General features: G+C 39.4%; 1 protein-coding gene and 1 non-coding gene across 2 annotated transcripts in view; both read left to right on the forward strand.

Annotated features, from left to right (window-relative positions):
- Positions 1 to 14,944, forward strand: part of LOC126175066 (cell division cycle protein 27 homolog) — a 215,934-nt gene that overhangs the window by 173,827 nt on the left and 27,163 nt on the right. The window contains exon 13 of the mRNA XM_049921590.1: positions 9,180 to 9,383. Coding sequence (XP_049777547.1) covers positions 9,180 to 9,383 — 204 coding nt within the window. The remainder of the gene's footprint in view (positions 1 to 9,179; positions 9,384 to 14,944) is intronic.
- On the forward strand, positions 12,571 to 12,645 carry Trnas-uga (transfer RNA serine (anticodon UGA)). Its single transcript has one exon. It is a non-coding gene; the product is annotated as a tRNA-Ser (tRNA).

Consider the following 14,944-nt stretch of genomic DNA (forward strand, 5'->3'; position numbering starts at 1 on the left):
CCTTCACTACTGGTGTTGCTGAGCAGCGCCTACAGGGAGCCATCCACAAGGTGCAGTCATGGGCTCTATCCCACAGCTTCCAGTTTTCAGTCGTGAAGTCGTGTGTCATGCATTTCTGTCAGTGTCGCACCGTTCATTCAGAACCAGAACTTTACCTTAATGACGATCCACTCACTGTAGTGGAGACATATCGATTCTTAGGACTGGTTTTCGACACCCGATTGACTTGGCTACCTCACCTTCGTCAGCTTAAGCGGAAATGATGGTAGCAACTCAGTGCCGTCCGCTGCATGAGCAACACCGACTGGGGTGCAGATCGCTCTACGCTGCTGCAGTTCTCATTCTCGCCTTGCCTATGGGAGTCTGGTTTAAGGTTCGGTGGCGCCATCAGTATTGCGTTTACTCGACCCAATGTACCACTGTGTCGTTTGCCGGGAGCTTTTAGAACGAGTCCAGTGACCAGTGTCCTGGTGGAGGCCGGAGTCCCTCCATTGAATGTTAGGCGTGCACAACTGCTCGCCAATTACGTTACACACGTTCGTAGTTCTCCTGCGCATCCAAATTACTGTCTCCTTTTCCCAACCAAGGTGGTTCATCTCCCACATCGGTGGCCCAGGTCAGGGCTTACGATTGCGGTTCGCGTCCGGTCCCTTCTGTCTGAACTGGAGTCCTTCCTGTTACCACCTCTCCTTGAGGTCCATTCACATACACCTCCATGGTGCACACTTAGGCCGCAGATTCTTCTGGACCTTTTGCATGGTCCTATTTGCATGGTCCTAAGGACTTGTTAAACTTGCAGCTTTCCGCTATCACTTCCTTTCGGTTCTTGACATGTACCAGGGCCATGAACTGGTTTACACTGACAGCTCGATGGCTGATGATCACGTAGGATTTGCGTCTGTTCATGGAGGACGTATTGAACAGCACTCCTTGCCAGATGGCTGCAGTGTTTTCACTGCAGAGCTGGTGGCTGTATCTCGTGCTCTTGAGCACATCTGCTCATGTGCTGGCGAGTCATTTCTCCTGTGTACTGACTCATTGAGCAGCCTACAAGCTATCGACCAGTGCTACCCTTGCCATCCTTTAGTAGTGTCCATTCAGTAGTCCATCTAAGCCCTGGAATGGTCCTGTCATTCAGTGATGTTTGTGAGGACCCCAGGACACGTTGGAATCCCAGACAACGAACTTGCCAACAGGCTACGCGGAAACCGCTTCTGGTGATGGGCATCTCTGAAACTGACCTGTGTTCTGTCTTACACCGCCGGGTTTTTTTGGCTTTGGGAGGGGGAATGGCATAACAGTAAGCACAACAAACTGTGTGTCATTAAGGAGTCTATGAATATGTGGAAGTCTTCTATGAGGTCCTCTCGTAGGGAATCAGTTGTCCTCTGCTGGCTCTGCATTGGCCATACGTGGTAAACGCATGGTTACCTCCTCTGTCGTGAGGACCCACCTTGGTGTCGCTGTGGCTCACAAATGACAGTCGTCCACCTCTTGCTGGACTGCCCACTTTTAGCCACTCTGCGGCAGACTTTTAACTTTCCCACCCTACCTTCGGTGTTGGGGGACATTGCCTCAACAGCAGCTTTAGTTTTACATTTTATTTGTGAGGGTGGGTTTTATTATTTGATCTAAGTTTTAGCGCATGTCCTTTGTCCCTCTGTTTACTCCACCCTAGTGTTTTTAGGGTGGAGGTTTTAATGATTTGCAGAGTGGTTGTCTTCTCCTTTTTATTCTCATGGTCAGCCAGCCATGGTAATCTTCCCTCTTGTTTCGATCTCTTCTACATGTTTCTTGCGTGTGTCTGTGGTTTTCTTGTCTTATTTTGTCCATTTTAGTGTTTGTTGCCCTTCTGTCATTTTTGTGGTTTTCTCCTTTCTTCCAGCTGTGTTTTGTATGTCTCAACTATTTTACTCCCACCCTTGTGGAATTATTTTTAATCAGAAAGAGAGCAATGACCTAGCAGTTTGGTCCCTCACCCCCTCTTTTAAACCAACCAGCCAAACAATGTAGTAAATATATGAATAATGGTTACAAATTAATAAACCTGTGATTCCTGCAACTGCTCAGTTTTGTGTAGTATATGATTCAGCTTGAGGAGTATTAGCAAGAAATTTTGCTGGATTTGAAGTGAGATAATGAGCTATCTTGAACAGAATGACCTCCCCAATGCCAACTACCATGGATTTCAAAAACATTGATACCTGAAAGCCAACTTGCACTTTTCTCCCATGACATACTGAAACCTTTGGATCAAGGCAACCAGATAGATAGTGTTTCTTGATTTCCAAAAAGCATTTGACACGGTACCAACCTTACGCTTATTGTTGAAAGTACGATCATATGGGATATCAATTTAAATTTGTGACTGGATTGAGGACTTTTTGGTAGGGAAGATACAACATGTTATCTTGGGTGGAGAGTCGTGTCAGATGTAGAAGTAACGTTGGGTGTGTCCAGGGAGGTGTGTTGGGACTCTTGCTGTTCATGTTGCATACCAGTGGCCTTGCAGACAATATTAGTAATAAACTCAGGCTTTTTGAGGTACTGTCTGAGAGAAGCTGCATAAATATTGTCAGATCTTGATAAGATTTCAATGTGGTGCAGAGATTGGCAACTCGCTCTAAATGTTCAGAAATGTAAAATTATGCACTTCATGAAATGAAGAAAACATAGTATCCTATGAATATAATATCAATGAATCACTGTTGGAATCGGCAAACTCATACGAATATCTGGGTGTAACACTTTTCAGGGATATGAAATGGAATGATCATATAGGTTCAGTCGTTGGTAGAGTAGGTGGTAGAGTTCTGTTTATTGGTACAATACTGGGGAAGTGCAATCAGTCTACAATAGAGATTGCTTACAAATCACTCGTGCAACTGGTTCTAGAATATTGGGACCCATGCCAGATAGGACTGACAGGGAATATTGAATGTATACAGAGAAGGGCAGCATGAATGGTCACAGGTTTGTTTAATCAGTGGGAGAGTGTCACAAAGATACTGAAGAAATTGAACTGGCAGACTCCTGAAGACAGACATAAATTATCCTGAGAAAATGTATTAACAAACTTTCAAGAACCAGCTTTAAGTGATTGCTCTAGGGATATACTACAACCCTCAAATCGCTCACATAGGGATCATGAGTAATTATTCTAATTTCTGCATGTAATTATTCTAATTTCTGCATGCACAGATGCATTCAATCAATCATTCTTCCTGCACTCCATCTGTGGATGGAACAGGAAGAATCCCTGATAGCTGGTACAATGGGACATACTCTTTACCATACACGTCACAGTGGTTTACAGATTATAGATGAAAATGTAGATGCAGATATGGATGTTGGTGAAGATGTATATTTAGGTGTAGATGTAGATGTAGTGGTTAATAAAAAAAGAAAAAGAAAAGAAAAAAAAGGGTTGGAAATGTGGGAAGAAATGGTGAATAAAAAGGGGGTTTTAAAATCGTAAATGACCGTGAAAAAAGGAAAGAATGAAATGCAAATCGGACTTCGTATTACAGAAAAGCTATAGTTGGGGTGGTCCTTGTGGCGTTTTTGAGCAAAAGTTAAACCAATTTCCACTACAAAACTTACTGAAAAGAAACAGAGAATAACAAAATGTAACTGACAGGGGGAAGTGGCGTAGATAAATCATCCTTTACCAGGTTAACTTGTCTTCTTTCGGGTGGCGTCCAGGTCTTCAAAAATCTCCTTCATTTCTGCGTGAAAAGTCTGCTCCGAAATCTTGCAATAAGTTTCATTGTCCAGGGATTTCTAATGTATCCAAAATCGTCTTGATATTAAATGCAATTTATTTTATTTGCTTCTCTCCATCCTCCGAATTTCATAACAACTTCTACAATGTCTACACATTAATATCAGATCAAGACTAGCTAAAAAGATTTTTTTTTTTAACGTCTTCATCAGATCACGTCTGCCTTAAGCTTCGGCTATCAAGAGACAATAATAAAAATGGATAGAAAAACAAAAAAGAGTTACAATTTTAGTATTTTCTCTGCCGTTGAGTGCTCATACCGCTGCGACGGCACAGTTCATGTCTGAGGGAACAAGTGCAGCGCGGCGAAATTCAAAGTCCCGCTACATAGATATGTCATGACCAGTAGTGTAGCAGTGCTTAGGTGTAGACAATGTGTTTTAAAAAATGGAAGTAAGTCATGATGATAAGAAAAATCCCAACAGTCCTTTCCAGCTTAATGCAGCTGCGCATTCAAATGTAATGGGACTTAAGCTTTCAGGCTTCTTTCTGCCTGTCACAAGATTTTCTGAAAGCAGGAACTATAGACTGAGAAAGCATCATCATCTGATGACTCAAGGTGTCTTTCCATTTCACTAAGTTTTTCATATGCAGCTTTGACGAAAAAGAGAAACGTGAGGCATCTCTGCACTCCGCGTAGCAAACCCTAACAGATGGCAATAGCGTCATGTGTGGCACATAGCTGCCAGCCTTGTTGTGGACAACCTACAATATATCTCATGTATTTTACCATGAATGGACAGAAGCATTGCTGTCCTTCCACCATTAAAAACAATTTTTATATATTAGCTATATTTCACGCGCAGCAATGTATGACGTATACTGGCCCGCGACTACATTCTTCACTGCAAACTTTTCAGTGTGTCTAGTGGTTTACTTATTTGCATTGTATTGCAATAGCTGTGGGCAATAATGTGGGAAAAAAACAGTCACCCCTCCCCCCAAATAGTTAAATAGTTTCCTCAAAGTCAAACGAGCAGGACTGTCAGACTGCACAATGGAGAGAGCGCGTGATTTCAAAACAGTGGTTTTTAATTTTTTACATGAAAAATAAAAGTTTTAATGAGAGACTAACAATAGAGATGCTTTGCATAATCTACATAAAACAGTTTTTTGAGATTCATTGAATGACTTGAAATTTATCTCCTCATGTATCGTACAACATAAGTTGCGTGGAGCAGCCAGCACTCCTTGTTGTGCTAGGTGATACGACAGAGGTATGTGTCAGTGTCATATTCCTACCGACCCAGAGTGAACAAGTAAAGTCGCTTCAAATTTGCTTGTATTCACTCTTCCGATGTGCTTTGTTTCTGAGCCGTATTGCATTTTGCATTGTGTATCGTACCACGTCAGTGTGAACCACACCTTAAAGGCTTTGGAAAAATTATATCTTAAGAAAAATACTGTAGCAGTTTTGTCTGACAACACAAATTCTAGTTATGGAGGGAAGGAGGTAAAAAGCTGTTTGATTTTTAACTTATTTAAGTTGAAAGAAAAAAGTGAAATTACTCCCATTGTCATGAGTTCCATGGTAGTAGTTTGTTTTTCTTTGTTTTTTTTTTTTTTAATAGAAAATTGCACATCAGTAATCATCCTAGCTTCTATCAAAGTAGTCCCCTTGCCTACATATGCACAGTTGCCGGTTCTGAAGGTTTTGGAAGCAAGCAGAGAAATTTTCAACTGCGATGCTGGTTAGCTCATTTGTCACAGCCTGTTCAATGTCTGTTATAGCTTGATGAAGCTTTCCTTTTATTCGCAGAAACAATAAAAAATCACTAGGCAGAAGGTCAGGCAAATCAGATATGGGATGGTAGTAACAGAATGTCTGGCTAGATACTCTGTAACAGAAAAGCAGTATGGCATCTTGCATTGTCATGCAGTAAGAACCAGTCCTGAGAACGCCAAAAATCTGGGCAGCGACATCAAATTGCTTATCACAAACATTTCAAAACTTCAGTGTATTAGAGTTTGGTTCACTGTTTGACCAGCAGGAACATAATCATGATGATCTAATCCTTTACTGTCGAAGAATGCTTTCAACATAGTTTTTGTTCTTGAAGGTTGTCATTTGACTTTTCAAGGCTGGTGATCCAATGCTCTACCATTCAGCACTTCGACACTTCGTGTGAGTGTCATACTGGTAGCAACAACTTTCATTCCCAGCAATCCATAAATCTTTGCATTAAATCATGACACACATCATGATTAAACTTACATTTTCTGATATCGCACACATGGTTACATGAAGGTCTCCTTGCAATAACTACATTACACGCAGTATATGCTGTAGATGAGAGACCAGATCTGGGATCATATTGCTCTGAATCTCTGCCTTCGCAAAACCTTTTGTGCCACTCAAAAACACGACTTTTGAAAGTGCCTCGCCTGCATATTCATACTTAATCATTGTCCATGGTTCACAAGGGCTTTTCCCCAGATTTATGCAGAATTTAATGTTCACTCTTTGCTCACAATCTTTATGTATTGTGTCACTGTAACTAATGCGCCAAGAAACGAAACAGTGTGTTGCTAGGCCCAGCTCTGCCACCTAGTGAGTTTGTGCAGAAACATGGCAGAGGTCATTTCAAGGACGCACACTACCAGATAATACAAAAACAAAATGTGTTCCTGTTTAGTGTTACAAACTCAGAAATAAAAAAATAAATACAAAATAAAAACAAAAAACCTGTCCTGGAACTTTACTGAAAAAGGTAGTAATTGAATAGGTGTGAGATGTCTTGCTTATATTGTGCAGAAAGCTGTCCAAACTGTTGCAGACAGCTTACCCATTGATGTGCAGATCAACATTTGTAAAACTGACCAGTTTTTCCGTATATGTGCTCCACACGTTGAAAAAGTAAAACCATTCTGTGAGGTGACCGAAGTAGGACACTAGAAACTCTTAGATTATTGTGAAACTAGACAGTTCTCTCTGCTACCAGGTGCTGAAACAGTCGATGATTTCTGAGCATTAAAATCCTGCTTCCTATTCCTTGAGAAGTAATGTATCATTGTGAAGGTTTTTTTCGAAAATCCACTTTCCTTTGTCACTCTTCGCTTTCTTTCAAGTTAGTTAAGTATTTTTTTCCCCCTCAATCATTGAAAAAGAAAAAAGAACTATATTTGTAATTATGGATTAAATTAATATGTTGTTCAACAAATCAGAAAAGATTTTTGGCATCTGCAATACAACAGCAGTTACGCAAGCTGGAAAATGAGAGACTTAGTGGCACTTGATCAGTTTAATGATATCACCACAGCTTTCTATGACACTTATTCGTGATATATTAGTGAATAATGTAAACCATTTCTGGAACTTCTTCAAACAGAGCGGATTGCACTAAATAAAACCATCAACTGAATTAATTTCCGGGAATTGTATAGTTTTGTAAAATCGTGAACTTCACTGTGGATAATATAGAACTATTTAACAAGTACTGTTATGCAAGTAAATATTGCAATGGTACTCTGCTGGACTAGAATGTGAAATCAAATGTTGTTGTCAGTGAAAAATAGTAAAAAAGTTTAATCATTATCACAATGACTATCTGTGTAAAATATATTACATCTATGTGACTGTTCTGCAATTCACAGTTAAGTGCCTGGCAGAGTTTACATTAGAGCACCTTCAGGCTATTTCTCTATCATTCCTCTGTCGAACAGCATGGTAGAAAAATGAGTGACCTCTGATTTATTTTATTACAATCATCATTTCTCCCTGTGTAGGTTGTTGTCGGTAAAGTATTGTTACATTCAGAGGAGAAAGTTGGTGATTGAAATTTCATTAAAAGATCTTACCAAAATGAAAAAGTGTTTGTTTTGATAATTGTCATCCAAACTTGCTTATCATATCTGTGACACATACTCCCTATTTTGTGGTGGTACAAAATAAGCTGCTCTTCTTTCAAACTTTCGATGTCCTCCGTCAGAAGCTTGGTTGAATTTTCACTAGCTGTTCTAGATTCTAATACATGTATTGAAAGTGGGTTTTCAGGTAATTAAAGCTTTGTGAACAGATTGGAAAAAGAAACTGAAGTGAGAAACAGTAGAAGCTCTGAGAACAATAAGAACCAAATTTGTTAGCCTCCCTTCTAGAGGCTTCTGCAGTTTGAAAATAAACTTCTCGAGTGAATACACACACCATTAAAAGTAATGTTCAGGAAACAATGAGTCTGTACCATCATCTTCGATGCAAAAAGTGTGAGATTTGTGTTTATATTTACATCCATATTGTAAATTTAATAATATGTTGACCTGTTGTGGTAGTATGGCAGATAATGTGAAAATAACCTATTATTAACCTTATATTGTTGGTAATTCTATTGTATCCTGATTTTTACTGAATTGTCCTGAAGTGCTGTGAGCTGTTTTGAAAATGTCCTGAATTTGGCGTACAAAACATGTATCAGAAACCTATGCACAAAATCGTTATTTACATAAGCTTTTGAGTAATTATCCGTGCGAGGATCATATTCAACACCCTTGTAACACATGTAAGATGATTATATGAGTTCTAGCCTCTCAGACTCAAAAACATTTGGAATTGCTTCCTATGGAGCAGTGTATTTCTCATGGAGGGCTTACAAACTATGACAAAGCCCACCATATGCTGAAAGGACATCTTTAAATAATTTTAGTATTGCCTTTCTGCCACAGATCTCTAGTGTGTCTGACAGATTGAGCCCTGTACTCATAAAACATGGATTAAAGACAGTATATACACTAATAGAGTGTCTGAGGTGGGTCAGAGGACAAGAAACAAAATTGGAGGCTGGGACAGACGGAGAATTTTGCCATGGATGAGTGTGTGTTGAGTGAAGTGGAACATTGTAGAAAATATGCTGAAACTCAGCTTCTGACTGTGGAAAAAATCGCCTTACCTACTCATTCCAAAAAGCCACTAAAAATCTAAAAGTATTATAACCTCAACAAGGAAGAGGAAAGTGGATGTTGGATTCCTGTCTTACAATTAACACTACAGAAAGATCCTCCAAAAATACTGAAATGAGCACACATAATCTCTGTCTGCAAGTTTGTGATCAGTGCACGAACAGTGGAGGATAATTCTATAAAAACACGTGTTGGTGAATGTCAGATTATTAATCAAACAGCAATTGGTAGAAAAATTCTGTTCACTCTCTTCAGACAGTATGTCAAAAGGTGGTCAAGGAAGTTGCAATGATTATATAATGGCTTGTGTTAAAACTTGTAGGCGTGACTATTACATTTCATATGTGATTAATTATTTCATACTATAAGCAAAACATTTGTATATTCCAGTGCTCTGTATTCTTTCATGTACTGCCAATATTTAACTTTTTGTTGTTCTGAATTTAACAAGCATTGCATTTTCATTTTATGATTTTTTTCTTTCTTTTTTTCTTTTTTTTTGCAGGCCCAACATGCACTGCTTAAGACAGAAAAAGCTCTGCAAACGTTGAATGCAGCTATTCAAAATGATCCAATGAATCCACTTTGTAAGTTCCACAGAGCATCTATCTACTTCGCTGCAGGGAGGAATACAGAGGCTCTGAAGGAGCTGGAAGAACTGAAAGAACTTGTTCCTAAAGAATCTCTAGTCTACTATTTAACAGGGAAAGTATGTTGAGAATATAGCGCTATAATTTTTACTTGTTACTTTTCTGGCTCAGACTTAATATGAGCAAAGTTAAAGCCTATTCAATGTATTTCCAGCAAATAACATGTGAATACAACAAAAATTAAAATTAGAAAAATATTGTGTGTGTGTGTGTGTGTGTGTGTGTGTGTGTGTGTCATTGCTTGAGCTCTTGTGACAGTGCCACTGTCCCCCCCCCCCCCTCTCTCTCTCTCTCTCTCTCTCTGCCTCCCCCCTATCTCTCCTCTCTCCCACTCTCTTAGTTGCCATACCTGAGATATATTAATGCAAGGTTTCTGAAAGATCAGAACATTTTAGTATGCATGATACAGGAAATAGCATAGCGAAACCACATATACGCAATTTCTAAAAGGACTTCATAAGGATATGGGTTGTTTAACTGCTGCATAATATGTGATCCCACATGGCCACAGTTTGTTGTAATCACAATTTGAGTATTTGACTGGTCACATGTGGTGGTAGTAGGTACCATACCCCCTACTGAGTTGCTGTGCCATTATGTGAAAGTCACTTTCGTATCCAACAGTGGTATCCATCATGTATAGGAATCTATTCTGTTTTGTTGTTTCAATGATACTACACAGTTGTTCACAGATTTTGATATGGATAATTCAAAATTAGCGTGTAAACAATAATGTTATACATTGGTTTACACAAATCCTAAATCACAGTAGATTACTTTTCAGTACAGAAATACCTGGCACATTAGAATGTTACAATAAGATTCATAAATGAAGGTACTGTTTTTGATGCAGGCTACATAAAATGGATCAGATTAGGAGCTGTCGTGTGTTCAGTTTTGCTCCCATAAATTGTAAAATGACATTTTAAGTTGGTAACCTACTAAGTACTAGTTCAGTACTTTCAGGACTAGATTTATTGTCAACACAGTTAATAGAAATATGAGTTTGCATTCCAGTGTCAACAAACAGCACTTGCCCGCGAAAGGCAAAGGTCCCGAGTTCGAGTCTCGGTCCGGCACACAGTTTTAATCTGCCAGGAAGTTTCAAACAGGGAAGACGTTTGAATCTGACTGGGGTCATGTGAAGTGGGGAGTGCCTCAGGGTTCTGTTTTGGGCCTATTGCTTTCTGTGATATATATCAGTGATGTGCCTCTAAACATGACACAAAAAAATTGTTCACTTTGTAGGTGACCCAAGTGTTGTTGTGAAAGATGTGGAATGTAATATAAATGCTATAGCTGATAGGGTGACCAGCTTAACTGTAATGAAACACTGAGCATAATTTCTGGTACAGAACTTTTGTAAATACAAAATTTTATTGTCCAAAAGTAGTCAAATAGTCAGTGAAGTCAACCATCTTAAATTATTTGGGCTTTGAGGGTGGAAATATCACTGTGAAAGTGCTATGCAGAAACTGAATGCTCCTGTCTTCACTATAAAAATGATCTCCACTGTCTCTGGCATTTGAAACACACAGGCTTGCCTACTTTCATTACACTGTTTTATTTTAGGGCACTGCACTCACCAGTAACATTCTTAGTCCAGAAATGAGAAGTCAGATTGATCTCCTGCATCAGTCTTTCAGAGAGAGAGAGAGAGAGAGAGAGAGAGAGAGAGAGAGAGAGAGAGAGAGAGTGTGTGTGTGTGTGTGTGTGTGTGTGTGTGTGTGTGTGTTTCATTCTCTCTCTCTCTCTCTCTCTCTCTCTCTCTCTCTCTCTCGTTTCAATTTTTTCACTAATGTTTTCCCCTTGCATGCTATAACAAAAAGCACTTACACACCTTTCTTGTAGAGTGTTAAATTTCCTACTGTATTCACTGGTTAAACATCTTTTTACATCTGACACTAAGTTTCTGTACTTCAGAGAATGGAAGATTTCTGAAATTATCAAAAATTTACAAAAAGCGCACCTTTCAGCCTGATAATTTCAGTTTAAAAAAGAAGGAGGGGGGAACTACTTCATCTGTTATCAATGTAGTGTTCATTTCCAATTTCCACTTGGGTTGGAGAGTTGGGTGGATGGTTGGGGAGGTGTCCTCTGGTGACCCAGAGCAGTTGGTGCTCTCCACCCTGCTGTCTGAGCTGTTGTTGTGGTCCCACTGCTGTGCTATGGATTCAGTTTTTGATTACCATAATGAAAAACACCATTAAAGCAGAACAAGTTGGAACATGCATGTTGGATGTTCCAAACAAATGATGCCCACTCTCGTCCAACAGATCACGAGAACTATGTTAAGAGTGCACATCTGACTAAAAGGACATGATCAGCCTAAAAGGCAAAGTGGATTCTCAGGAATTTCACAGATTCACAGCTCAGGGTACTTCAGTATTCACTGTACTGTTGAATTCTGTCTAGGCATATGAACAGGCGTGACCATAGAGCAGATCCTAATGACAGTGATGAAGGTTTATGGATGGCTGACACATGGTAGATAACTGCTGTGGCAGTAGACTTTGGGTAAGATATGCCTTCCCCAGTTTTTCAAACAAATAGAGATGTTCACTGACACCCAAACCTCCAGATGTCAGACACTCAGATCAGTACCAAACATTGTATGTCGATAGAGTATCAACTAAAACATTTATTTAATTCATGGTATATACTGTCACCCAGCAGAACATGTGTAAATGGTAATTAGAAGTAACACCATAACTAAGGAGCACAGGAAGCACATACCTATGAAGTGTTTTGTGACTCTCATGTGGGTGAGTTGGTAGAGCGTGTGGTCATCATACCAGAGGTCCCACGTTCAAACCCCACTGATAAATTTTTGTTCAACTGTTTACTTGTGAAACTGTTAAATGGGAGAACATTTTTCTGACATGTAAAAGGACTTTTTGGAATTTGTAACAATATTCTTTTGGCAGTCTGCTTTCGTCTCTTTAGTGGAACGTTATGTACCTATTATTAATGTAATTTTTTGTTTATTATTGGATATAGGTTCCACCTTTTTTGCAAAAATGCTGTTTTTTCTTGTTACACAAACATGTTTTGTCCTGAAACTTCCTGGCAGATTAAAACTGTTGTCCGGACCGAGGCTCGAACTCTGGAGCTTTGCCTTTTGCGGGCAAGTGCTCTTTCAGAAGTACTAGTTCTGCAAGGTTCGCGGGAGAGCTTCTGCTAAGTTTGGAAGGTAGAAGACGAGATACTGGCAGAAGTAAAGCTGTGAGGACAGGGCGTGAGTCGTGCTTGGGTAGCTCAGTTGGTAGAGCACTTGCCCGTGAAAGGCAAAGGTCCCGAGTTCGAGTCTCGGTCCGGCACACAGTTTTAATCTGCCAGGAAGTTTCATACCAGCGCACACTCTGCTGCAGAGTGAAAATCTCATTCTGATGTTTTATCCTCTCTGTGCCACTATCAGTGGGTTTTGTTTATTGAATACCATAAAAAGTGAACATATGTTTTAAGTTGTTACTGATTTAACAAACTGAGGACTAAAGATTGTTTTTGTTTGTTTTTGTTCTTACTATGATGTTACATTATATGGTTTTGCAGGACCACCTGTATGCCATCCTGCAGCGATAGCTTGTCATATGCAAACCAAACGATGTAAATATGAATTTTGTCAGCAAGTTAATACATCCCTTGATTCTTTTAAAAACGAATGGCAAAATGTTTTGCGTATATATTTGTTATTACTCATGTTTTGTTATGACTGATCCTCCTCCTTTTGCGTTTTGAGGGCACTGAACACACACATAATGTACTTTGTGTAATTCTGCTTTTGCAAACGCCTTTGCACTTCGCAAAATATTGTTGCGTGTCCTAACCCCTTGACATTCATTTGTTTCTGAGAGTTTGGCATCGAATTCAGATTTTGTTAACCCCCCCCCCCCCCCTCTCTCTCTCTCTCTCTCTCTCTCTCTCTCTCTCTCTCTCTCTCTCTGTGTGTGTGTGTGTGTGTGTGTGTGTGTGTGTGTGTGTGTGTGTGTGTGTGTAAGCTCCTTAGGTGTTTGTGTTGTCCTTTCTGTAAAGTTTCTTTAGTATGTTAAATAATGTTCCTTTACAGAGCGTAGTGTTTTCATTTAAAACTTGTTTTCCTTCTGTACATAGAAATTCTTTCTGTTGTCAGTTTGTGGCATAAGCTGTGGCTGGATTAGTTTGTGGCATAAGCTGTGGCTGGATTTCAGTATCAAAGTCTGTTGCTATTGAAGTTAGGTGTTGGTTATGGGCTGTTAAGTAATCAGCAAATGTGCTATCTGTGGGAGTCTCCTGTGTTCTGAGTTCGTTTGTGTTGTGTTGTCTGTCCTGTATTGTATTTGAAGTCCCTGTTTCTCCAGTAAGTTGCCTATACCGTGGACAATTTTGTTATTGTAGGTGAGTATGTGCCATTTTGTTTTGTGTGTGTTTTGTTGTACTGTTGTGTCTTGCATGTGGTCATTGTTTGTAAGTCTTGTTGTTCTGTGTGGTGTAAGGTTTTGTGTATGTGCTGTGTGTTTGTTCCTTTTCTGTTTACAAATTTGTTGCATTAATTTCTCTATCATATGAGGCTTGTAACCATTTTCCTCTGCTTAGCTCCTGTAAATAATTCTGTTTGCTTGCAGGTTTTTGTGTGTAAATCTTTAAGAAAATTTAGTGTTGTATCTGTTTCTGTTTTTAATGTGAAGTGAATTTTTGGGTGTAAGTTGTTTATTTCATTGTGTAGCTGTTCTGTATGTGTGTGTGCTTCATCAGTCTAGCCAACATATTCATGAAGATTTTAGAGAACAGGATCTTCACACATAATAAAACAAAACAAAAAAAATACTAAGTTATATACTGGTGCTGTTACATCGATGACATAACATGCGCGCCTGCGTGCGCGCGCACACACACACACACACACACACACACACACACACACACACACACTCACTCTTCAGCTACACAATGAAATGAACAACTTGCACCCAAAAATTCACTTCACATTAAAAACAGGAACAGACAGCACACTAAATTTTCTGGACCTCACCATACAAAAAACAAACAACACCCATAGCTTCACAATCTCCAAGAAACATCACAATTCACAATCTACCAAACCACCCAGTGACACCAAGCAAGCGAGCTTCACATTCTTGCTCCATAGTCGGAACAGAACACCCATAAGCAAACAGAATTACTATTCTCCATAACAACTGCCATTACAGAATCATAAGAATTTTTTAAAATCAAAAGACACCAACAAAAAGCACTTCATTTTAATGCTATTGTCTCGAAATGGCGATAATGAACATGACTCTATCAACAGCTGCTGACTATGATACTGTTGTTATCACAGATGAAGATTCAAAAAGGGTTACCATCACAGATGAATATTTAGATATCTTGGGATTGCGGACACGTTAGCCTCTTCCCAAAATAACATCTATTTCCTGAAGAATGGGAGTGCTAATTCTCCCAGAATTCTATACTCGTCAGAATCATGCAAATTCAGTCAACAGGATATTCTTTCTCTTCACACTGCGAGTGAGAGTGCCACTACTTCCACTGCGAGTGAGAGTGCCACTACTTCCATCCCCATGGACAAAGGAAGAAGAAAGTGAGAATCGTATATGAGGAAAACCCTGGGATTTTTTAATGT

The sequence above is a fragment of the Schistocerca cancellata genome, chromosome 3, assembly GCF_023864275.1.
Source record: "Schistocerca cancellata isolate TAMUIC-IGC-003103 chromosome 3, iqSchCanc2.1, whole genome shotgun sequence".
Classification (NCBI taxonomy): Eukaryota; Metazoa; Arthropoda; class Insecta; order Orthoptera; family Acrididae; genus Schistocerca; species Schistocerca cancellata.